This window comes from Acartia tonsa, chromosome 10 (genome assembly GCF_053477335.1).
Source record: "Acartia tonsa isolate MP-2025a chromosome 10, ASM5347733v1, whole genome shotgun sequence".
In the NCBI taxonomy this organism is placed as follows: domain Eukaryota; kingdom Metazoa; phylum Arthropoda; class Copepoda; order Calanoida; family Acartiidae; genus Acartia; species Acartia tonsa.
Genome location: NC_137269.1, coordinates 28,376,305 through 28,401,753, shown reverse-complemented (window position 1 = coordinate 28,401,753; position 25,449 = coordinate 28,376,305). Strand labels below are relative to the sequence as shown.

General features: G+C 32.4%; 2 protein-coding genes and 1 long non-coding RNA gene across 5 annotated transcripts; all 3 read left to right on the top strand.

The window, feature by feature from the left end:
• The first annotated feature begins 7,248 nt into the window (after nt 1-7,248).
• Nucleotides 7,249-10,740, top strand: LOC145329812 (uncharacterized). Of its 2 annotated transcripts, none has more exons than XR_013883108.1 (5): nt 7,249-7,474; nt 8,908-9,056; nt 9,614-9,750; nt 10,032-10,214; nt 10,652-10,740. It is a non-coding gene; the product is annotated as an uncharacterized LOC145329812 (long non-coding RNA). The 2 variants fall into 2 exon arrangements; XR_013883109.1 differs by lacking the exon at nt 10,652-10,740 and adding an exon at nt 10,572-10,601.
• Nucleotides 10,741-11,248: 508 nt separating this feature from the next.
• Nucleotides 11,249-12,243, top strand: LOC145329811 (E3 ubiquitin-protein ligase HUWE1-like). The gene is made up of 2 exons (XM_080174216.1): nt 11,249-11,441; nt 12,022-12,243. The coding sequence occupies exons 1-2, from the start codon at nt 11,331-11,333 to the stop codon at nt 12,103-12,105; spliced, it is 195 nt and encodes a 64-aa protein (XP_080030342.1). The 5' UTR covers nt 11,249-11,330; the 3' UTR covers nt 12,106-12,243.
• A 3,594-nt stretch (nt 12,244-15,837) lies between these two features.
• On the top strand, nt 15,838-25,189 carry LOC145329786 (gastric triacylglycerol lipase-like). Of its 2 annotated transcripts, none has more exons than XM_080174181.1 (15): nt 15,838-15,934; nt 17,166-17,270; nt 17,727-17,808; nt 19,270-19,342; nt 19,653-19,755; nt 20,127-20,219; nt 20,631-20,725; nt 20,999-21,050; nt 21,147-21,227; nt 21,565-21,641; nt 22,134-22,212; nt 22,732-22,835; nt 23,413-23,496; nt 23,595-24,287; nt 25,034-25,189. In XM_080174181.1, the coding sequence occupies exons 1-15, from the start codon at nt 15,839-15,841 to the stop codon at nt 25,116-25,118; spliced, it is 1,902 nt and encodes a 633-aa protein (XP_080030307.1). In that variant the 5' UTR covers nt 15,838; the 3' UTR covers nt 25,119-25,189. The 2 variants fall into 2 exon arrangements, with proteins under 2 accessions (XP_080030307.1, XP_080030306.1); XM_080174180.1 differs by having other exon boundaries at nt 23,595-24,280; nt 25,034-25,160.
• Nucleotides 25,190-25,449: the final 260 nt, after the last annotated feature.

Here is a 25,449-nt window from a genome sequence, read left to right as displayed (position 1 = left end):
TAAATACCCTAATGAAGACCCTCTGAATGCACCACTAAATTTGTGAATGTGTGTTAAGTGGGATATGTCAAGTTATATACCGTTGAGAAAATAAATATTTTTTTATCTTTTGTTTCTTGTTTATATGAAGAACAAAATAAAAAAAATGAATTAAAAGGTTGAAACTTCTTTAATAAAGAATTTCAAAGTGTAAAGATTTAAAGTTGTTTGTAAATTGCAAACATGCTTTAAAAAATACAAACCCTTTTGTTTTGTCTGACCATTCTAATTATGAATGAATAAATTTTTAACAGGTTTGGTCAGCTGTAAAACATTAATATCACAGCCAAGTTTGACCTCTAGCATAACAGTAATTAGGTAACCAATGGTTTAATGATGATTTTATCATTTATGGTTAAGTTTATAGATCAGTAGTGGCTTTATTAATAGGTTTACAGTACTTCAGACCCAGGGAGGGAGGGGACACTGTATTGTAAATTATACTAATACCAAAAGTTTAGAATAGTTATTTCTTTCATCGTATTATAAACGGCTTTCCGCGGATAAAGAATGTACAATTATAAGATAAAAACCAGATTTTTTAGACCCAAGGTGCCGAAGGCACGGGCTAAAAAACTGGTTTTAATCTTATGATTGTACATTTCTATATTCGTAGAAAGCTGGATATAATACGATGCTAGACATAGTTTTTTCGTATGGATGAGAACCGGTTCCTATCCACCGGATTCGAATGAATACGAGAAAACACTTACTCTCATTCCTTGAATTAAAAAATTTGAAATTATCAGTAAGCACTTTTTTAACAGTAGTGTTCTATAGGAGAGATAATTAGTGTATGGTACATGTGCATATTTTTTTGTCTTATCCCTTAAGATCCCTGATGGCGACAACAATATTTATTTTTGCCTAAAATTGAGTCAAATAAGTAATCAACTTTAATTTAAACTGCATTGTCAAATCAAAATTATATGACAGGTTTAGGAATACAGCATTTTCAAAATAAGTACAAGAATGATCATATCATGGGTGAGCGAAAACAGTGTTAAAATAATCAAATTTTAAAAGTTTGGTGCTTTCTCTCACAGTGCCTTCTCAGCAAAGATATCTTTCTCGTTTATTTCAGGCTTTTTTCTTTATGCCTAGTCGCTGTGGGTGATCCAAACCCTGGGTGGCTACCCTGTGCCCAACATAACCTAATCTAATCTAACCTAAAGTAAAAAATACCAACAGACGAAAAATAATCTCTGCTTTATTTTAAATTTATTTTAAAATTAGAGTTGGGGTTTTCTGTGCTTAATTAGTAGTTTTGAGGGGAACCGCCAAAAAGTTTTAAACTTAGTACGCAAAAACATAATTGGCTGTTAAAATATATTGTACTACTTCAAAATTGTTTGATGATTTTTATAAAAAGTTTAAATTTGATTAGTGCAAACTTTTAATAGTTCTCTATCGCATTGTATTATAGACAGCTATCCGCGGATATTAAAATGAAAAATTAAACCAGTTTTGCTAGCCCCAGTATAATATTCGTGGAAAATTATATGTAATAGCATCTATGCATGATTTATTACCAGTATAGCTGAAAACCAGTTCTAATCCAGCGGCTATAAATCGGTTATGAAGCCATACTGGAAAGTTAATTATTAACAATGACACAAAATGAATGAATATATAAATAAAATTAGCTAAATTTTATGAAAACTTATTCCTTTCTATAAATGAAAAAGTATGATATTATTTTTCAATGAATTATAATTTAAAGCTTAAAAATTAAATTATCAGCAAAATAAACTAAATCTGAGGTAAAATGGCCAAGATATTCAGAATTCATGTAGACAGACTCACATTTATCCTACTACTTTGACACACAGATGTTTAATATAAATGAATGTTATTTTGTAAAGCCTTTAGCCAAAGAAAAAATAAGAGTTAGAAATTCGCAAAAATTTCATATCTTTTACAAATATCTACTATAAAATCTACTATCTACTATAAAAGAAATTAACAAGAAGGGAAAGGGCATTGGACGTAAATTCAACTCGTTCCTAAAGTTTTTAAAACTTTCTCTCAATTCGAGGCTAGTAAAAGTGGCGGGACAGATTATGACGTAAAAAAAAAAAACTAATGAGAGGCCACTATAAATTTTACCATTGGTCAATTATAGTGTATACTGGCCTCTTATTGGTTAATTTTTTTGACGTCATAATATGTGCCGCCACTTTTACTATCTTTCTCAACTCGATTGCCCATTATATATGGGACTTTTAAATATTGATTGGTTAGTACAAACTAGCTGTGTTAAAACCTTTCAACTACTAATTTTATCTACATAATGGGTAACCTTGTTTATCATAACTGGGGGTATATTAATGCATCATCTATTGTCCTATCCAATGAATCTCTGATAAAAACGGAAAGACAATCACGCTATATCCTATTGGCGATTTATCTAGGGACCCTCCCAAAAATAGTAATAAACCTTCCCAGAACCCTAAAAAATTTCTTTCATTGTTTATAAAGTTTCTTCGTTACAAACAGACAGAGAGACAGACACAGTTCTTGTTACTTTTATAAAAGGATATATAGAGTAGTTTCGGTAATAATAAAAGGATATATAGAGTAGTTTCGGTAATAATAAAAGGATATATAGGGTAGTTTCGGTAATAATAAAAGGATATATAGGGTAGTTTCGGTAATAAAAACACTCATAGGTCAAAAGATAACAATATTCAATTAAAAAAAAAACATTTTACGTACTATGATTTCAGCCACAAAAAGAATGAAGTGCATTTAAAAATGATCTTTATCTTAATTAAACAGACAATTTGTGGCTTTGTAAACGATTTTCTTGGGTCACTGTAAACATATATTAACAAGGATGACAACATCCATAAAAGCGAAACTGTGAAACGATAGGACACACGGACATTAACACTTGTATAGTGTCAGAACTGAATAATCAGAATATAAATGAATAAGAGTCAAAGCAAAATTGTGAGTAAATTTGTTGAAAAACTTCTTGATACAGGATAATGTTTATGGACATACTTAATTTTTAGGACTTGATTTTAGAGTTGCTTTGCTTATAATATTGTACTTTGTTGTCCCATGAATCAGTATACCAAAAATCAGAACATTCGGATAAATAGATCACATAAAATTTTTTTGTTAATAAAGTAAAAAATCAACATGTTAAAAATGGACGTACGGACATTCTGATAATGATTATAGAGTTGCTACGCTTTCTAAATCATACCTAACTATTTCAGGAATCACCATGCAAAGTTTGAAATCGATAGGACAATTCTAACATGCCTAAATTAACAAAAAAAGCTATCTGTCTCAGACGTACGGACGGACGGACGTACGGACCGACCCTAATTATAGAAAAGCTTCGCTTTTAAAAATTATGTATTGGTACAATGTGGTTGATAATTTCTGAAAAAAAGTACGAAGACCAAAATGCATAACTTTTGTGTCACTTTTGATTCCTGTGACGTCATATAATGAGGAAGATGAGAGGAGAAGTGGGAAAGAAAACCCCTAAAAAGAAATGGAGAATATGACGTCACCCAGGTTCTACGAAGTACCACAAAATTTCACCCTTTTTACCGGAAAAGTGGTAAAGCTGGTCAAGCTGGTAAAATTTACCAGTTTCGTGGTAAATTTTACCAGCAAAAATTTTAGCCAAGAAATTAGTAAAATTTTACCATTTTTTTTGTAAAATTTGACGAAACAAAAAACCCCGTTTTTTGTGTTTTAACCCTTACAGATCGGGCCCCAATTCCCACCTTAATAGATCGGGGGGGGGGGGGGGCTCAAAGAGCCCCCCCCTCTATCTCGGCTCCTGGTACAGATAAAGACGTAAAATTTTTTTCTGGTGGTTCATGTGTATTTTTAGAGAAAATTACTTTTTCTAGTCGTAGCAGTCAGACCGCTCCTTAGCCGCTTTTGGAGATGCGATCCTCAATTTTCAAATTCTTTGAACGTACATATGAGACTTTTACAGAAATGCTTCGCATCCACAACTATCTATCTATGCTTGATATAAAGTCAACACTTTATAGAGCATATTATGAATATTTGATTGACACGAGCCCTGCAATTATCTAGTAGCACTCAGGGGCAAGACACAATTACTTTAGCTAGGCCCAAGGCATTATTTGTATCAATTTATGCATTCATAGGCCTATCTTTACCTATATGACACCATATATGGGTAACGCTAGCCTATTCATGGTAATCTGTATGTGATTTGCTAATAGTATATGTTTATTAAAGATATTATGTTTATAGTTAATGTAATCATATAAACAAACAGTACAAATATGTATGCCTACAACCATGCCTGATTTACGTCACATATTAACACACAGACATATAATTGCACAGACAAACACTAAAATCCTGGTCCAGAGCTAATGTTATAGCATATACCTCTTGAATTTATTCAGTTATTTATTAACTCCCCTACCATCAACTTCTCTTTCTGGCTTTAAAAAGGTAATGACTTAGTTGTTTGGCATGCATTGTAGTTTAAATTTAGGCCCCTTAGTACTTAGCATGAATTGAGCTCAGGCCTTATGTTAGAATTCTAACACTTAGCACAATTCACTGCTTGGGACTTAGGGCACATTTCTGTCCTACTCTACTTATAATTTTAACACTTATCCTGTAAATATTTTCATACTTAACTTATGCACTTGTAATATAAATACACTTTATAAAAACATTTTCCTTCCTTAATACTTAATATGCTTATATAATTCTGATCGAATATCAAAACCAACCATTTATTCTTAGGTTAAAGCAACATAATACTTCGCGTGGGTCTTTTGTTGAGCTTCCACCAGCTCAACCAAATTCGTATTATACTTGTGGGAATAGAGGGTTAAGCATTCTAAACAAGCGAACCGACGATGAGAATGTCTATGTGTATTGCATTAAAATTAGGTTTTAGTAGTACTCATAGAAGAGCGGTCTCCATACCTAAATATGGACAAACGCCCCATTCGCACACACACTTTTTAGCGGCCAGCCGCTAAATTTTAAAACAGCTGTAGAGCGGCCAATTTTGCAGCTAGGATGACCAAATTTTAGGACGAACTTTTATTTTTCATAACAAAAAAAATACTGTTTCTGATCATCGCCGAAAAACGGCAAATAACGGAAACCGCCGTTTTCGGCGGTTACGGCGGTAAAACGGCGGTTGGCGGCGCAAATTAATATTTTTATCTATTTATTATTGCTCAAGGATTTACCAAAAAAAATTTTAGGTCTCTAGCTACGATATTCATGATTTATATCTGTAGTAAAAGCCGGACAAAAATCGGTCATAAAGTCGGTCAGGGAGCGGTCAAACGGTCATAACACCACCTTTCTCAGAAGGTCATTGATATCTAAGTATTCACCAAAAAACTTTAGGTTTCTACCATATAAACAAAAGTCATAATGTAGAAATTAAGATTTATTTAGAATTTTTTCTAATTTTTTTTGCTACCCAACCGACTTTGACCGGACACTACGACCGACACAGACCAGATATCCTAATAAAATCAACTCTTGCCGACGTATAATTACTAAACTTAAAAAGTCATGAAGTTACAGCTCTCCATCTTACCTACCCCCCCCGTTCTGTAAGGGTTAAATTAATTACAGCTCTTCATAATCAATTGTAGTACTTTAAAATAATGATTTCTATACAATGAAGCCTAAATTTAAATTTTTTTTTTTTTTTAAATTTTACCACATTTGGAAGTTTTACCAAAAATGTGGTCAATTTTACAACTTTATTTTTCAGGTTAAGTCCGAATTTTCGGACTTAGACAAAAAAACGCAATTTGGTCAATTTTTACCAAAAAGTTGGTAAAATTTGACCAACTTTTTGGTAAAAATTGACAAGGTAAATTTTTAGGCTAAGTCCAGATTTTTGGACTCTGACAAAAAAAATGAACTTGGTAAAATTTGACCAACTTTTTGGTAAAAATTGACAAGGTAAATTTTTAGGCTAAGTCCAGATTTTTGGACTTTGACAAAAAAAAACACTTGGTAAAATTTGACCAACTTTTTGGTAAAAATTGACAAGGTAAATTTTTAGGCTAAGTCCAGATTTTTGGACTTTGACAAAAAAAAAACTTGGTAAAATTTGACCAACTTTTTGGTAAAAATTTTTACTTTTTATTGAATTTTTTCGCATAAAAGAAGCTAACTTTTTTTTAAAACCTTGAAAATTATTTCATCATTTCTTTTAAAACATCCTCCCGCATCGTCAAAAATATATCAAATTTAATATTTACTTATTAGAGCTAGCTTCATACGAATTAAAATTAAAAGAAAAAAAATCCAGGTGTGTACGCAGATGTGCCGTGTGCATTTGAATTTATCGATTTTTCATCTTTAATATAAATATAAGCTTTCGTATATTCCCCTGAATGTTTCTAAAAGAAAGACAGAGATTTCGAATTATAGAGTAATTTCGCTACAAAACTTATATTTTTAAGTTTTGAAATTTATGGCACCTCTGTGCGCGCATGCGCACTATTGATAAGCTTATGATTATTTGAATATAGAGTGCCAAAAATAATTATTAGTTTTGATTCAATTTAATCAAATATTTTGAATCAAGAAGTAAATTACTTCTCAATTTTCTCTAAATATTTAAATTTGTAGAATTTACAATTTGTTTGGAAGATTTTTTTAAGCAAGATGTTTAAAAATGTGGCAAAATTGTGGAACAACAATGTTTCATGATTTCTATATTTATGTTGTCTTTGCCAACCGGAAATACCACCGAGATGGGTTTTTAAAAGATGAATGCCACATTTTTTCGGCGTTTTTTAGACATTGATTGATTGAACGTTGACGATAGAATTTCAAACAGAGTATATAACATAAAAATACTGAATTTTAAATTATTTTTTTAGCAATTTTTCTAATGTCTAACACAGCTCTAAAAAGATGCATTAATTAATATGCAGCAAAAATGGATTGAAGATAATCTTTTTTTTTCTATGAAGGCCGTACCATCAAAAGCGAAATAATTAAATAAATCATTGTATACTCTTTTAGATTTCGCAAATGTCGCGCTTGTTATTCATAGCGTAAAAAATGTCGAAAAAACGCGGCATTATCTTTTAAGAACCCGGCCGGAAATAGATTCATATATATGGTTAACAACTATATATATTTAAATATTTTTTTTAATATTGAATGCACTATATTTTTTTATATTCTATCGAATATATTTTATATGTCATTACAAAACTATATTACATTCAATATTAACATTAAAAAAAAATAACATCAATTTAAACTTTCGTAACCCTGTAATTGGTTATTGGCTTCAGTAGTTCAGTTCTATTTAAACGGTAAACCACGCTTGAGCTAGCATCACCAGCATGGCTCTGCCTAGGCTTATCATTAGAAAGGCCAGGGTATTATTATTGGTTGAAAAGTTTGTACATTATTATTACAGGTATTGTGTCTTTAAAGGGACTGTGAACGTAAATTTTTCTCATCTTAATATCAAATCTTAACATTATCTCATTCATAATATCTCACAGATAGAGCAAAACGCGCTTTTGTTTGCTTAAAAAACGGCTTTTTCCGACGATTTTTATAAGGTACAGGGAAAGGAAGAAATTTTCCGTATTATATAAAATGTCCATTAAATTGATTTTTTCTCCCATTATAGCTAAAATTAAACTTTTTCACATAGTTCTAGATTTTTCCTAACAGTTAAGCTGACTTTTAACATAATCCTTGCTTTAAACCAATGTATAGTTACTTAGAAATTGATAAAATAAGCAATATTTTTTATTGAAAACCAAATACAATAACAAAGCCAGAAACAGGTTTTTATTATTATCCAATTAACTTTAGATGGCCCATCTCTTGCCCACCTTTAATTACAAATTTGTAAATAATAAAGACGCAATATTTTTTTATAAACAGTCTGATAAAAGTGTAAACTAATTCTCCAAAGTGGGTTATTTATTGTCCAACACAATAAAAAAGGATATTATTATTTTAAATAACCTATGAGATTCAACCCTTTGTAGACAGTGAGGTATTTTTTTTGTCAATAATACGAATTTAAAATATGTCTTTATTACCTAACTACTACGTTATAAAAAAACTAATTGGCAATTTTATAGCATAAAATAAATCCTTAACAGTAAGTAAATTGTTTCAACTATATATGACAAGTTAAATATCCCTACAAACATTATAAGAATCAAAAACGTTCAGATTTTCCCTGTTTTTTCCTTTTTCCCTCTCAAAATACCATAAAATCAAGGCATTATTCCTGGATATTTTTGTTAATAGGACGTTTTTGGTTGATCAGTGTAGTGAAATGTGCTTAGTAAATGTTAAGATTTGATAATCAGATGAGAAATTTTTACGTTCACACTCCCTTTAATGGCTTTTCACATGTCTTATTTTATAAAGTAGGAAGGCTTTTTTTGTCTGAAGCTTAAGATCTCGGAATTTCACCTTGCATAGAGCATTCGTAAAATGTACTGGGGTGCCCTTTCTTTACTGTTTAGTTTTAATAAGAATTAAAAAAAAAACAATATTAGGGTTACTTTTCCTAGGAGTGAGAATATATATATATAGTTATAAACATTCCCTGATCTTATGAGAAGCTAATTGAATAGGAGAACCATACAGATCGATCCAGCGGTTTGTAAGCTCAGCATTGTTAATTTTTAAAACATGCATTTTTAAACTCTCTTTACAAACTAGAATGGAAGAAAATAAAACCAAACAAATCAAATACATATAAGACCGATCTTTATTTATCCATCTTTCTTTATTACTTTAAATATATAATATTTATTTCCATATTTTTATTCTGTTCTTTACTTAGGAATGATAACTTTTTAACCTAACCAAAATATTCAGGGTCTGCTGTATTCCGGGCTGTTCCTGTACCACCTGGCGTCGTATGAGAGCGGCGGCGAGGCGCTGGTGTCCTGCGGCATGTTGGAGTCACTCCTTAAGGTCATACAGTGGCCCAGCAGTGAATTGGAACACATTACTTTTGTTACTAGGTATGTTTTTCATGTTTTGATATACAAGTATTACACTGAAAGCTAGGTAAAAAAACAAGGTTGACATCATCCATAATGTATATCATAGAAATAAAGAAAAATACGCACAATTTATAAAAATAAGTTTCTTTGTCTTTTAAAGCATGACCGACGGACGTAGTAAATTATATACTGGTTTCTCGCCGTCTGTCTTGAAAAGGATCGCATGTTAAAGATTGCATCACAGACGTATAAAGCGGACAAACAAAGCGTATTATAATAAAGTAGATTCTTTATAATAAGAAATATATTCAAAAGTTTAGAAAAATTTGTTTTTCATTCTTTTTCCAGCGTGGCTTCGAAACAAATTAAAATCGATTAGAAACGGTTCTCAGCCATAATGATAAAACATGTATACTGACCATTTTCCAAATAAAAATCATAATACAAGTACCAGTTTTGGTAGCCTAAGCCTTAAGCCTCTCAGGGCTAACAAAACTGGCTTTAATTATATGATTTTTATTTGAATATCCACAGAAAGCTATCTATAATACGATGGAATAAAAAATATTATTTAGGGCTGTAAGAGTGATAGATCTAATCACAAACCTGGACATGGCAAGTTTTTCAGACCCACGCGTGACTAACAACCTTCATCAACAGGCGGGAGTTAGAGGTGGACCACTGTAGGAAGCATCAACCCTTCCAGATCCAGGTATAACTTATTCCAGTATGGCTTCGAAACCGTAATATCTGGAGGATTAGAACTGGTTTTCAGTATAAGACTTTTCAGTAATTGAGAAAAAATCTTAGTGGGGGGACGGTATGATCAGGAATAAAACAATTAATTTAGACTTTTCATGGGTATGCTTCATGTCATCAAAAATTTAAAGATTTATATGTTTGGTACAATACCCCTAAGCGGCATAATAGTTGTGCCCTTATATTTTCAATTTTGAAATAGATGGTTTTAGTACATAAACAACAATCTTGTAGGTTGGAACTAAAGAGGAACGACTAACCAAAGTTATTGAGGAGGCAGAAACTATTCATGACGTAGCGGCCATAGCCGCTCAGGAGGAGCTGGCGGCGGCTCAGGATGCGGATGCTGTTGATCCCATTGCTGGTCCTAGTGGCTCAGGTTCTAGCTCTAGGCTAGCTTCTCATCTTATTCAACAGGTATGCATTGTTTATTTATACAGGGATAAGACAATGGACAATAAGTTTTTTAAGTTGCAAGCCAACGAATGAGAGATGTGTTGATTAAACCTTCAAGACCAGTAAAACTTACAGTCCAGTGTAACTTCCTTTCCTGGCATTTATAGAAGTTGAATAAGAAATGATAAAATATTATAAAGATATGCGAAAATGTAAAAAAGAGATAGGATATATGAAGAAATATTGATTTTAATCTTATATTGTATAACACAAACTTTGCTTAAATAAAAATAAAATCCTATAACGTAGCCCTATACTATTGAAAATAGTTAAATATAACAAAACATATTATTAATATCAATCTATCTGATTATTTAGGACGTACCCAAGCCTGGTTTGACCTGCCTACCCACGCGGGCTGCCTTGCTAAAATCTTCTAACAACCTATCTCTATTTAGGATGTACCCAAGCCTGGTTTGACCTGCCTACCCCAGCGGGCTGCCTTGCTAAAATCTATGCTCAACTTCTTAAAGAAGGCTATTCAGGAATGGGTTATTAAATGATTTAAGACGAAGTAAAATATTGTTTAAGTTTAAAAAAAGATTGTACTAAAATAATTTACGTTTCTGTAGACACAACGGGAAACATGGTTCTTATGGGATAGGACAAAAGATGAAGTATTGAAATTAAATCAAGATTTACCTAATAAAAATTAGGTACTCAAAGTTTTTGAGTTGAAGAATAAGTAAACTTGTTTCTGAAACTTTGGATACCATTATAATATTTACACCATTTTACCCTCCCTGCCTGGGGTTTAGGTCTAAATTTATCTAATATTAGTACTTGTTTGGGACAGGGATCTAAAGGGACAAGACAATGGCGGATAAATTGATGTACATCAGCAATGATGATACACAAAATTACCCCTTCTGTGGAGTATAATTAGTTGTTGAAAGCTTTAGACACTTAACTTGATTAATCAACCATTCAAAATTCAATAAAAGTCCCTAGAGTTGTTAAAGCAACGAAGAAGAAAATAAAGCTTTGGGGACTAGTGTAATAAACAGTCCACTTCCTTCCTTCATTTAATCCTCCATAACTTAGGACCCCGCGTTCAGCGACTTCATACGCCACGTGATGGAGGGAAGTTTGCCCAACAGTTTGAAGCATATAATCAGTAATGCCGAGTACTATGGCCCCAGCCTGTTCTTGTTAGCCACGGATGTTGTTACTGCTTATGTTTTCCAGGTAAGCTTTCCCTTTATTTTTTCTCGTTCTGCGTTTTCAAAGATGTTTAGTTAGATAAGTTTGCTGATTTTTTTGCCACGTGTCAAGATGCCTGTAGGAAATGAATGAGGGGGGAGAGGGGGAGTCGAACCTACACACTTTTATTTTTGCTTTCAAAAGAAAAAATTTAGGTGTGAGAGTAAGGGGGGGGGGGAAGTTCTGACACATTTGCGCAAACAGCGAGTATAGGCTTTATCTTTGGGACGGACGGACAGACAGACAGACATCGTTCTACTTTGTATTATAGATTAGATATTTAGTAGGGAGGGATGGGACATTGGGCTGTAAATTACACTAGCCCCCAAAGTTTTCAAATAACATTTTCTTATTCTTTGGCCTAACAACCTTGGGTACTTTTATTGATTTTTTATTGGTTGGTTCATTAAGTTGAGTGTCCTAACATTTCAATCACTTATTGTAATCTACAGAAGGGGTAACGATGTGTATCATCATTAGAGATGAACATCAATTTATCAGCCATTGTCTTATCCCTTTATATCCCTGTAATTATCTAATTAACTAATGAGCAATTTTATTCCAGGTTGAATATCAGTTATACGAGGGAATGGGGCCGGTGCCCAGCAAATCCAGGAGGTTGCGCAACAGTTTTCGGCCAGAGCAGTAGAATCAAGAACACTTGTGTGTTTGGCGGCGCACCTAAGGGTCCTCAGCTGCGCGACATTGAGAACGGCTGCTGATTATTAGAATTATTATTTTATGTTCAAGTTAAATAAATATAAAAATACAACAAAAAATTTTATAATTTTTTCTATTTTTAAAAGCGAAGCTTCTCTATAATTAGGGTCAGTCGTTTTTTACCACTTTCTCACGATTTTTACCACCCGATTTTACCACAATTTTTGGTCAATTTTTACCCGATTTCCGGTAAAATTTTACCAATTTAGGACAAAAATATTACCAGGTGTTGAACAGTTTTACCGCATTTCGGTAAAATCTTACAGAAATTTGCAGTAAGATTTTACCAAAAAAGTGGTAAAAATTGGTCAAAATCTGGTATAAATTTGCGTCCTAAAATGGTAATATTTTACCGGAAATCTGGTAAAATTTGACCGAAAATTGTGGTAAAAACTAGGTTTTTTTTCTGGTATTAATTCAGTCCTGGGCAAAAGTGGTGCAAAAGTTATGTATTTTGGTCTTCGTCCTGAAAAGGAATGTAGCAAGGATGACACCATCAATAGCAAGCAAGAACCCAAAATTCTTGGCATAAGAAATTTTTTTGACTTGATTATAGATATGGTAAAAACCGTGAGAAAATACCACAAAAAGTGTTTTTACCACGGTTACGGTAAAATTTTACCACCTTTTAAAACGTAAAGGCTGGTAAAATTTTACCGTAAAAGTGGTAAAAACTAGGTTTTTTTTCTGGTATTAATTCAGTCCTGGGCAAAAGTGGTGCAAAAGTTATGTATTTTGGTCTTCGTCCTGAAAAGGAATGTAGCAAGGATGACACCATCAATAGCAAGCAAGAACCCAAAATTCTTGGCATAAGAAATTTTTTTGACTTGATTATAGATATGCTTTACTTATTAAATTGTACAATGATGTTCAATGAATCATGAAAAATTTGTACCCATGAAAAATTTGCTACGCTTTCTAAATTGTACCCAATTGTTACATGACAATAATAAATTAACGACAAGCGCTATCGGTTACAGACATGCTGACGGACGCACTAACCCAAATTATAGAAAAGCTTCGCTTTTAAAACAGGGGGGGGGGGTTAAATTTTCTACGGGAGATTTCTCTTGGGAGGGCTTAGTAATCCTTCTCCAAAATAGTTATAAACCATTCTGGAACTTCGTTGTAAATATAATGAGTCAGCGTTTTGCGCGATTCTTTGCCATACACTTTTACTTTAATCACTTTTATATAATTAGTGTATTTTCCCTTCAGATTACCTACTAAAATTTCCTGAATTTAAAAATAATTTACTGACAATAATATCATTATTTTTATGAGACGTTTGATATTCCAACATGTTGTAGATAATTAACTCGTAATTTTTATTAGACTTCTAAATATTGTTAAATTCTGTCTTACTTGTAGAGTTTTGCTTTTATGGACTTTGTCATCGTTGTTTATCCATTTCTTTTCATATTGTGATTGGATATTTAATTTTTATCCTATTCTTCCTTCAAATATTTATCATTTTAATATAATTGCTTTTGTACATAATAAATGTATAAAAGTGGAGACACTTATAAGTTTCGTGGCACTATCATATTAAGTAGCCTCTTCAGCAGTGATGATAATCCCCCCCCCCCACCCTCTTATTTTGAAATAAATTGAAAATAGGAGGAGGTTTTCGTTTATTTGTTTAATACGTTAGGTCGGGGTAGGTTGGTTAAATTATAATTGGTAGTGGATAGCCCCGCATGGTTAGATCACCGCTGGTAAAAGATCCGCATAGTTAAGGGGTGGGGGGGGTTATCAGTGTTTAATCGACTACTTGTGGGAAAGTACCAGTTTCGTTTATATAAGCACACAAATAAAGTATATAAAAGTACAAAATTTATCTTTTAACTGAAAGCTTTTCTATACTCAGAGAGTTCCGTTTGTCCGTCGGTTAGAAATGCTTTATCCATCAGAAACGTTTCATTTTAAAATATTTATTTGCTATTTTTAAACAAAAATTTATATTTAAGATTTATTTTAATTTGATGCAAAGAAAATTTTAAGTCTTGACTCATGAATTTTTATAAAAAAAAAACAGAACCCCAAATGTTGGAGGCGCAACCGCTGTAATATAGAAATAATCAATTTTATGGTTGGTAACATGGTAAAAACAACCAATCCAATTATTACAAACAAGGATGACGATCCATAAAAGCGAAGCTCTGAAATCAAACGGTTGAGCAATCGAACATTAATTATTGTACAAAATTGTCTGCAACTTTAAGGGTACACTTACATTTGAGGCAATTATAGAGATACTTTGCTTGTAATATTGTACCCTGTTGTCCTAACAATTGTTATTCCGAAAATCAGATGAAAATAAGAATTATGTCACAAAACATATTTTTGTTAAGTTAAAATATTAACATGTTTTAGATGGGCATACGAACGATTGAAATTGATAAAACAATTCCAAAATGGCTATATTAACAGTACGAATTATTCTTTACTGACTTACGACCAACCCTAATATTGAAAAAGATTCGCTTTAAAAAGAACATTACCTAAGTATACAATTATAAAAACTGTTCAATGATATGGAATTTAAACAAGGATGACAACATCCATAAGTAGCGAAGCACAAAAAATCATGGATGGGAATACGTACAAGTAGATTTAAAGTGTATTTATTAAAATCAAGAATATATTTATTGGAGAAAATAAACATGAAAGATATGGGGAAATATGTAAAACATATAAAAATAGCCCAAAACCTGCTAAGGCAGTCTGACCACAATTGTTTCTTTTTTTGAAACGCCAGGAAATTTAATTTTAATAACGATAACGATGGGGAAAAATGTCAAATATATAAAAATAGCCAAAAACCTGCAAAAAGGCAGGCTAACCGTCATTGTTGTTTTCTTCGAACGACGGGAAATTTTGAAAATCGGACCATAAAAACCAAATATATGGGGATAAATGTGGAAAATATAAAAATATCCTAAAACCTGCTAAAAAGCAGTCCGATCGTCATTGATGTTTTATGGTTCATTGTGCTCCTTAATAATGGAAATGTTTTCAAAAAGTTTCAGTATTCTATCGTTTATAGGAGCCGAGACAATCACGTTTCCCCCTTTCTGTCTCAGACGGACAGACGGACGGACGAACATTTCGAATTAAGAGTAGCTTCGCTACTACAAATCAGGAATATAAGTCTAAACAAAAAATTATGTACTGTATAATTACAATTTTTCGTACATACTAACCCCTTTCCTAAAGAAAGCCTCGTTCATATTAACATCAAGCAAATTATCTTATAGTATTTGTAATTGGGTACAGTAAAAATGTAGGCCTCAGTTCTCACAGATATTTGGCTATACATAGTTATGTGTGTGTTTTGAAGATTTGGTTTACAATGGTTTTCTTTTATCTTGAAGACCTTTAGTTTATACTAGTACAAAAAGTTTTAAACACGCTTTTTTTTCCTCCTTTGGTCTGAAAACTTTGGATAATTTTATCAAATTTTGGTTAGTTGGTTAAACTAACAGTGTCCAAGCTTTTCAATCAATAATCTTAATTTTAAAGAGAATATTTTGTCACTCTTAAAATGTATGACATCAATTTAACGCTGGTTGTCATATCCCTTAAGATCCCTGTCTTTTATGCCCAAACTAAAATGGTTGAAATTTACAATTTACAATAATCAAATGATTTCAGATAAAATGTCTGTGGCTAGTTGGAAGTCTAACTATGTAGAGTGGAAAAGCTATTTTGAGATGATCACTTATGATTTTGCTTCTAAATTTATTATTGAAAAGGTTTGTCTTTTATCAGAAAAGATTCTCTACATAAGTAAGTTTTTAGTTTGTATCAAGAAGTGAAAATGTAATATTCTTATATTAAAGAAAAAGGATGTGTGCCTGTCTGTATAAAAGGATCTCGCTAACCACTGAACCCATATGGTTCTTATTTGCAGTGTAGCATTTCATAGATCCTGGGAAGGTTTATTGCTATCTTAGGGAAGGTTAACACCACCCTTCCCAAAAAATATCACCCATAAAAGTCCTCTAAGGGCGTAGCCGCTTGTCTATAAATATAAATCAATCACAAAAGTGAACCCATTATTATTTCAGTCCTTTTTCATTGTTTTTTTTTAATTTTTGAAATTAAATAATGGTTGGGGGGAATGACTTCCCAGACAATGACACCAGAAGCCTATAAGAGCATAGCCTGTAGAAAAATAAATAAACCATTTAAATTTATTTCGATAAAATGCTTCGAGATTAGATGTTTTTAACCAATAACTTTTTTCCAATGTACACTAATTTGTACAGTATATGTAAATACATTCTTGCCAACCTTCTATAATTAAAGTTTTTATCGGGGCCCGACAACCACGACTAAGCCGCGTATTGACCTCAAATTTAAGTCCGCACATGTGGAAAAATAAAATTCAGAAAAGATTAATTGTCTTTTTTAGGAACATGTTTATAAATCCAGCTGAATTTAAAAGTTGATATGACGATTTCGCTAGGGCTGAAACTCGGCTAACGCGCGGCTGCTGAGCCCTGGTTTTTATTAAAAGTGTGTATTATTATGTACGTTTGAAAAGGAACTTTTTTTCATAAAGTTATGAAAGTATAACTTATGCAAGCATTTTGTACTTGAAGATTAGCTTTCCAATTATAAGTAACAAAGCTACTATATAATCTTTATATTAGTATCTGTCTGTAAGTCCATCTGTCTGTGTTGCATTTTTTCTATTCAGTGTAATAAAATGTATTTGACAAGTCCAATTTCCCCTTATTTCTTCCTTTTTTCACATTTTTCCCTCTTTGTCTTGAGTTCCTCTTTTTCAACTTTCTGTTTCTCTTAATTTGTAGTGAATCTACTCTATAAGCGTTCATGTTTGTCTGTCCCTTGGTACAATTACAATTAGAAGTTCTGATAGTTAACTTAGTTTAACTTCCCCATCCTTTCCTGTTAATATTCAACATATTTTTATGGATGTTATTATTTTTGGTTATAACTTGTATCATTTTAATTTAGAATGTAACTGCAAATCTTAACTTGGGTATAGAAGATCTTGCAAGAAGCCTAAACTTACCTCTCGAGGTTCATGAGATTACTACTCAAGATGGATACATTATTCAGGTTATACATAGTTATTTCTTGTAATTAGGCCCTTTATAATAAGATCTTTTGTAGATTAGGTCTTTTGTATCAAAGCCGATTTTTTTTATGCCTAATAACAAAGTCTATAGAGAAAATATACATAGATAAAACTACATGATATTCACTAAAGTCAAATATTATTTTTCTCCATTTTACAGAACATACTGTATTAGGTTATTCAATTAATTACCTATTGAGTTTAAACATACATCTGTTTTAGAACATAACTTGGTTAAACATATATTTTGCTACTCTGATATTCTATAACAGTTAGGAAGTTGAATCCATTTTTATATTTAGAAGCAGAAATATAATCTATGATTACGGTTTTGATCCTCAAAAAAACGTAATCTAACCTCTCTTGGTGATGATATATAAAAATGGATTCAACTCGCTAACTGTATAACATTGTTATAATGACCAACAATTCTCCAGGTTCATCGTTTAGTCGGGTCTGGTCCTCCTGTGCTTCTTATGCATGGAATGATGGTCAGTTCAATGGCTTGGCTATCCTCAGGTTTGGTTCAGCTCAATTTTGTGTCTTTTCAGTAGCTGAGCTACTCTGTAATTCTTTTTTAGTAGCGAAGCTACTCTATAATTCACTTTGTCCGTCCGTCAGTCAGTCAGTCAGTCCGTCAGTCCGTCAGTCCGTCAGTCCGTAACGCTATGGGGGAAATGGGATTTACTCAGCTCCTATAAAAGATAGAATGCTGAAATTTTTTGACAACATTCCCATTATTAAGGAGCACAATTGACTATAAATTTGCGGTCGGACCGATTTTTAGCAGGTTTTAGGCTATTTTTATATTTTTCACATTTTTCTCTATATCTTCAGTGTTTATGGTCCGATTTTCAAAATTTTTTCAGTTACAGATATCAAAATTAAATTTCCTGTCGTTTAAATAAACAATCATGAAGGCCAGACTGCCTTTTTAGCAGGTTTTAGGCTATTTTTATATTTTTCACATTTTTTTTTCCATATCTTCAGTGTATGGTCCGATTTTCAAAAATTTTTCAGTTATAGATATCAAAATTAAATTTCCCGTCTTTTAAAGAAGACAACCATGACGGCCAGACTGCCTTTTCAGCAGGTTTTAGGCTGTTTTTTTATATTTTTAACATTTTTCTCCATATCTTCAGTGTTTATAGTCCGATTTTCAAAATTTTTTCAGTTGTAGATATCAAAATTAAATTTCCCGTCTTTAAAGGAAATAACCATGACGGCCAGACTGTCTTTTTGGCAGGTTTTAGGCTATTTATAAATATATTTAACACTTTTTTTCCATATCTTCAGTGTATATGGTCCGATTTTCCAAATTTTTTAAGTTTTTAAGGATTTAAAAATTAATTTTTTTGTCGTTTCAAGAAAACAACCATGGCGGCCAGACTGCCTTTTATCAGGTTTTTGGCTATTTTTATATGTTTTACATATTTCCCAAGATCTTTGTTTATTTTGATTCAATTTTCAAACTTTTATGGGATATCAGTATCAAAATAATTTTTCCCATTGTTATGAGCATCTTTAATATAATTTACTTTGACCATCGTCATCATACAAAATAAAACAAGGTTTCATATTTATCTTATCCAATAAATCTATTCTTGATTTTAGTAAAAACCTTTTAAATCTACCTGTACGTATTCCCATCTACGATTTTTTGTGCTTCGCTACTTATGGATGTTGTCATCCTTGTTTTTCTGTCGGTGTGTCAGTTTGTCCGTAATGAAATGGGGGAAATGTTATTTTCTCAGCTGCTATGCAAGATAGACGGCTGATTTTTTTGTGAATATTCCTTATGTTACTGATCATCCAGTATGTAATTCACTTTGTCCGTCGGTCTGTCAGTCATGCTAAAAATTATAAGTACTAAAAATATGAAAAACCCTAAGAAAGGTTCTGAGACTCTTAATTTTAATAGCTGTTGTCAATCTTGTTTTCATTTTAAATAAATAGAAAAATATTTTTTTTTCTATTTAGGGGAAGAAAGTCTTGGAAATCAGTTGCATAAAGCTGGATATGATGTTTGGCTGGGCAATGTAAGAGGAGGAAGGTAAGTCTTTGCTTTTTATTACAATATACAAATACTGTTACAGTTTTATGATATTATATTAGTTATTTCTCGCATCATATTATATACAGCCTTCCGCGGATAAAATGTACAATTATAAGATTAAAACCTTCGGCACCTCGGGGCTAAAAAAACTGGCTTTAATCTTATGATTGTACATTTTTATATTCATAGAAACTGGATATGATATGATGCTAGACATAATTTTTTTTGTATAGATGAGAACCAGTTCTAATCTACCAGATATTAATCGGTTTCGAATAATTTTTTTTTATATTTTTCAATGTTCCAGGTATGGAAGTAAACACACTCATCTATCAAATGATGACCCAGAGTTTTGGAGATTCACTTTTCATGAAATGGGAACCCAAGATATTCCTGCAATATTAGACAAGGTTTTAATCTTTGTTTTAACTATGATAAATATTTAGAATATGATTTCATGGGCAAGGATGTGTTCCATGACACTTTAACTTCAGGTCCAACAACTAATGATAACTAAGGGAAGCAAATATCTCCTTTGCTTGTGTGTTGAGTAGCACACGACAAACATCAAACTCTTTGATTTTAGGTTCTTTGTCTAAAATTCCTTACTGTGTCTGTCATTGAGCTGCGCCTGTAGAAACCATTTTTTACGTCTTTAAGAGGGTGTGAAACCATTTTGGGGTGTAAAAAGTGGAAGGCAGGTCTTCCTAGTTTAAATTTTAAAGGAGTTGTTTTAATAATTAATAATTAACGTATATATGATTATTTTGATTTTCTTTAGATTGTAACCCTTACTGGGATTCCACAAATCAACTGTATAGGACACTCTATAGGAGCTACAGCTTTGCTAATTACTGCTTCTTCTTGTGAACAGGCAAAACAAATATTTATTTATTCATTTAAGTAATTAAACAAGGATGACAACAAAAGTAGAAAAGAACCAAAAATAATTGAATGGACAGATTGAGTTATAGTTGTCATAGCAAAAAAAAAGAAACAGAGAGGATAAGCAAAAACTCCAAGAAAATCACCAAACCTTAAAAAATAAGGTTTATATCTTTTATAGCCTTACCAAAAAAGACAGACAAAACATATAATAAAGCTGCCTTTGTCATAGGAATCTTCACTGAAAATTTCAGCTTTCTATCTTTAATGCAAAGGAAAAAAACACATTTCCCCCATAGCAATACAGACTGAAGGACAGACATAGTGAATTATAGAGTAGCCTTGCTACAAAAAAATATTGATTAAGTACATTTTATTAGACTTTTCTAAACCTTGATAGGCTCAGAAAAGAATTGGAAGGACAGTGCTTCTTTGTCCAGTGGCTCTTATAAGTGATAAACAATACTCTTTACTTTCTTCAGCTAATATCAAAAGGTATTATATTTTTATCTTTAAAAGTAACAGGCTGTCTTTGTTTTTATGTCCGTCTGTGTTTCTGTGTCAAACCGCTAACCGCTGAACCGATATCGCCCCTAGAAAATTTTTCCAATCCCCTTCCCCCCCCCCCCCCAAAAAAAAAAATAATAACTTTCTTTGGAAAACTAAAATTGAAAATGGGAGGATGTTGTATTGCCTCTCCTCGCAATCATAGATTAGCTGCTACTGACAATCCTATTTTAAATTTCACTATAGAATATAAATATTCAGGATTGAAAATCTTCTTACAAATTGGATTGGACTTCGGACTTTATTGTTCAAGGTATATTCTTTAAAAATTATATCTGGGACATCACAAAGAAAAAGGTCATGTTTTATATTTTTCATTATTATGAATCATACTGTACATTGAATTTAGATTCCAGGTTTGAATTTATTGATGGAGAGACCATTGTTTCCTGTTATTTCTGACAAAATCATGAACCAATTTATGGGCCCAGTAAGTGTTTAAATTTATTTAATTTTGCAATATTTTAGTATTTTCAATCAAATACCTAAAGTTACATCTGCAAATTTATTACCCTTTAGGGGCATGTTAAATGTTTTCTTCTCAATGAATGTTAAGAACTGCAGGACAAAAACATATTCATATAATTGCAAGGCGGCGAGAGTTATACATTATTGGGGTTTTTGGCTTTTCTCATGGGAGGGTGGTGGTTTTATAAATCTTTCCAGGACCTATGAGAAGCTATGTAAAGGAGAACCATGTCGGTTTGCGGTTCCAAGACCCTTATACTGTATTATAAGGATGAGTTTGTGTATATTTGATATTTTAGTCTGGATCCACCCTTACAAAGAACTTATCAGTTGTTCTTGTGTCCAATTCTTCTATATACACGATGCTGCACTACATGTAAGTTTGTTTGAATATTTTATTGAATTAAAGGAAGCCTACAATTGATATTCGATTTTTTTTACTTTAAGACCCCTTACCTAAATTACTAACAACAAGACTTCAATTGATATAGCATATGCTTGAAAAAACCTTGTATTTTCTGAAGGCTTGGTTTAATGATTATTAGTAATCTTTATATGTGCTGTGAAGTACCAGGAAGTCTGTCTGTTTCTATGTATGTCCACAATAATTTTGTGAAAAGCTGGAACAGGCACCAAGATCAACTTTGTCTAGCCTGTCTCCAAAAAGCTTAAGAGTTTGTGAACAACTAGAAATTACCAGGGAGGAAGGAAGTAGGGATTGTATTGCCTATTACAATAGTCCCCAAAATTTTCTTTTTCATTGGCCCAACAACTATAGGGACTTTTTCTGAATTTTGATTGGTTCATTGGGTTGAGTGATTATTACAATAAAACAGAAGACAATTTTATATTCTTATTTTCATCCAAGGCAAATAGTATCAGAAAAGAAGTTCTGTTCTTACAATTGGGATACACTTCCAGCTTCAGTAGAGTATGATCTTTCAAAGGTAAAAGTTATGAAATCTGATCATTTTATGTTGTTTTAATGTAACAATTTTTGCAAAATTTATACTAAACCATAATGTACAGTCTTTTTTTATCCTTAGAAATTGATTTGGATCATGGATAGAAAACTAAGTAGCAAGTTTCATTGTATTTTCACAGTAGCTTTCCTCCTATTTCTAGCCTCTGCAGGGCCAATTTCCTAACCCTGCAGAGCAATCATTAACATTTACCTAACTTAAAATAACAATGCTGTACATATTGGTGCAAAAAATGGGGACAATTTTTAAATTGATTTGACGGGGCTGTTTATTTACGTCACAAGTGAGGGGAAAGAAAAGGGAAGGAGGAAAAAAAACCCTAGAAAAGAGATGGGGGTATGACGTCACACGCCAAAACAATTTGAAATTTGTCCCCATTTTTTGCACCAATACGTACAGCATCAAAATAACCTATCAAAAGCTACTGTGAAAATATGATGAAGCCCGCTACTTTTTTCTTTCCATGATCCATTTACTTTTCAGATAACAAACAATACAACTATTTTCTTGTCATCCAATGACAGTTTAGCACCACTTTGCTTGGCCACAGAATATCAAAAAGCATTTTCTTGCATTAATGACATTAGGTATTTTTTTCTAGATAAAAAAGTAATAGGATGTTTATGTGTGTGTGTGTGTGTGTGTGTGTGTTTCTGTCTGTCTATACCGAAGGATCTTTGAACCGATATTATTTTCTTAATATATTCTTACAGTGCAGTGGACATTTGAAACAATACTTATTTTGTTGTGTAGGTAGGTAATAGATTATAATTTGAAAAGGAAATTCCTTGACTAAAACAAATGCTACTACTTTTCTATGCACAGTTATGACTTTCAGACAAAGCTTATGCAATAAAGGGGTTGGTTAACGAAAGAGTTAAGCTGTCTGTGCCTTTGGACCTACAATAAATATCTAACCCAACGTAGGCATCATTCCTTCCTAGAGTAACTGAACAGGTATTGGTACCTATAAATAGTAGCGGGACAAAGTGACTCAAAAATCAGCCATGTGACGTCATAAAAATGAGGGATTATCAATCTCTTTTTTAGGGGTTTTCTTTTCCACTTCTCATCTCATCTTCATTATTTTTAACGTCAAATGGCTGATTTTTTAGTTACTTTGTCCCTTAATACTAAATATTCTTCAAATTACCAATTATTTAGGATTGTTGATGTGACTCATATTGGATTCATATGGGGCAAAAAAGCTAATAACCTAGTTTACAATCCTATCATTCAAATATTAAGGTAACATTATTCATTAAGTTGAATTCTCACTAAAACTATATTTTTTCTAGTTTTATCTGTTTCATAATTTAATTTTATAATATCTATCACATTTCTAGAGAGGCAACACAACTGAATGCGATTACAAGTCATTTGATCAAAGAAAGGACTGAGAACAAAGCCATAGAATGCGAAACCAGAAAACTTCCAGAAAATCTTGAATTAGTGAAACAGGAAAACAACAAGAAAGATGAAATCAGAAAGGGTGACCATGATGAGATTCAAGAAAAGGAAGGTTATCATGTAAACGTATCAAGTCTAGAAGTTACTCCTATCAGGAAAGATCAAGATGTGACACTGAAACACATTGATAAGGGTATCCAACAAACAGATGGAACCATGGATAAGTCTCAAATTCATCAAAAACTTGAGGCAAAAATCCCAAAAGTGGAATTGGTAAATACAATTTGTCTTGATAGAGAGCATCAGAACAAAACTGACAATGCAAGTGTTGAAGCTGCACAAAAGGACATAACAAAGCTCTCTGAAAGCCTTGATAGTCTTAAACTTAGCCCAGTAAGGGATAAAAAGCGTAGCAATGTTGCAGGAAACGCTTGTACAACAGCAAATCCTCCTAAACTTGGAGTGGTCACTCAGAAAAAGAAAGTGCTGCCACTTCAAGGTGAATATGAGATGAAAGATCAACAACATGAACGTGGGATTGTTGATGGAGATCATAGACGAGGAGGGCTGCTTTACAATAGGAGTTATGATATTAAACCAGGGGGATCTAGCCTGGGAGTAGGTACGAGGTACCATTTTTTTACAATGAACATAGGATTTTCTTTATTAATTGTAATTAAGTATTATATACCAGTGGAAGACGAAGAAAGTCCATAAAAAAATTCTGACTTCTTAAACTGAGGGATGAGGAGAGGAGGAGTGGAAAAAGAAAACCCCAAAAAAGAGATGGATAATCCCTCATTTTTATGACGTCACATGCTGATTTTTTTAGAGACTTTCTTCGTCTTCACCCATGGCTATGTCTTAAAGCCCCTTGAGGTGAGAGTCGACTCCACCTAACTTTAAATTTTTGTTTTAAGAGAACAGGACTAAAGAAACAAAAATTGGGGACGAGTATTTTTTATAGGGGCGAGATCTCTTGGGGAGGTGACGGTACCCTCCTCCCAAAAGGTTTTAAACCTACCCAGGGAAATCCTTCAGTACAGACAGATATCCTGATACACATGAGGATATATATATGTAATACAAATCTATCAATTAAAATCCCTCATCTCCCCAATCTCCTCAATAAAAGCTTGAACATCCTTGCACCACACGATGATTGCATCGTATTATAGGCAGCTTTCCGTAGCTGTTAAAGTGAAAAATTATAAGATTAAAACCAGTTTTGTCAGACTCGAGGGGCCCAGGCTAATGAACTTGAATTGATTTTATGATTTTTAATGTATTTGTGGAAAATTGTATGTTTTCCGAAACTATACATGATTTTCAGTATGGCTAAGAACCAGTTCTTTACCAACTTTTAAACTTTCAGGAAGCCTACGCAGGTATGGAAGTGGATTCCAAAATGGAGAAAGTCGGGGGGGAAATCTTCAGGCCAGTTTGAGAAAGAAAGCTAGAGAACATAAAATATAATATTATGATTAAGTCTTGTAAATATATATAGAAGAAATACAAAATATATATTCAACTAGAGTTGGCTCGATATAATTATCTCCCTATTGGCTAGTTTTCTATATGCATATCTATTTCTCAATAAATCTATTTTCCTCACCCGGCATTGCTACCTAAAAGAAAGTAAATATTCAATAATTTAAATGATTTTAAAAAGATTTTTAAAATTATATTTTTTTCTTTACATTACCATCACCAAAGGGTTAATGATGATGATTACAATTTTAGTTTAATATTTGAACACACAAAGTGTCGCCACAATCGAATTCTTTTAAA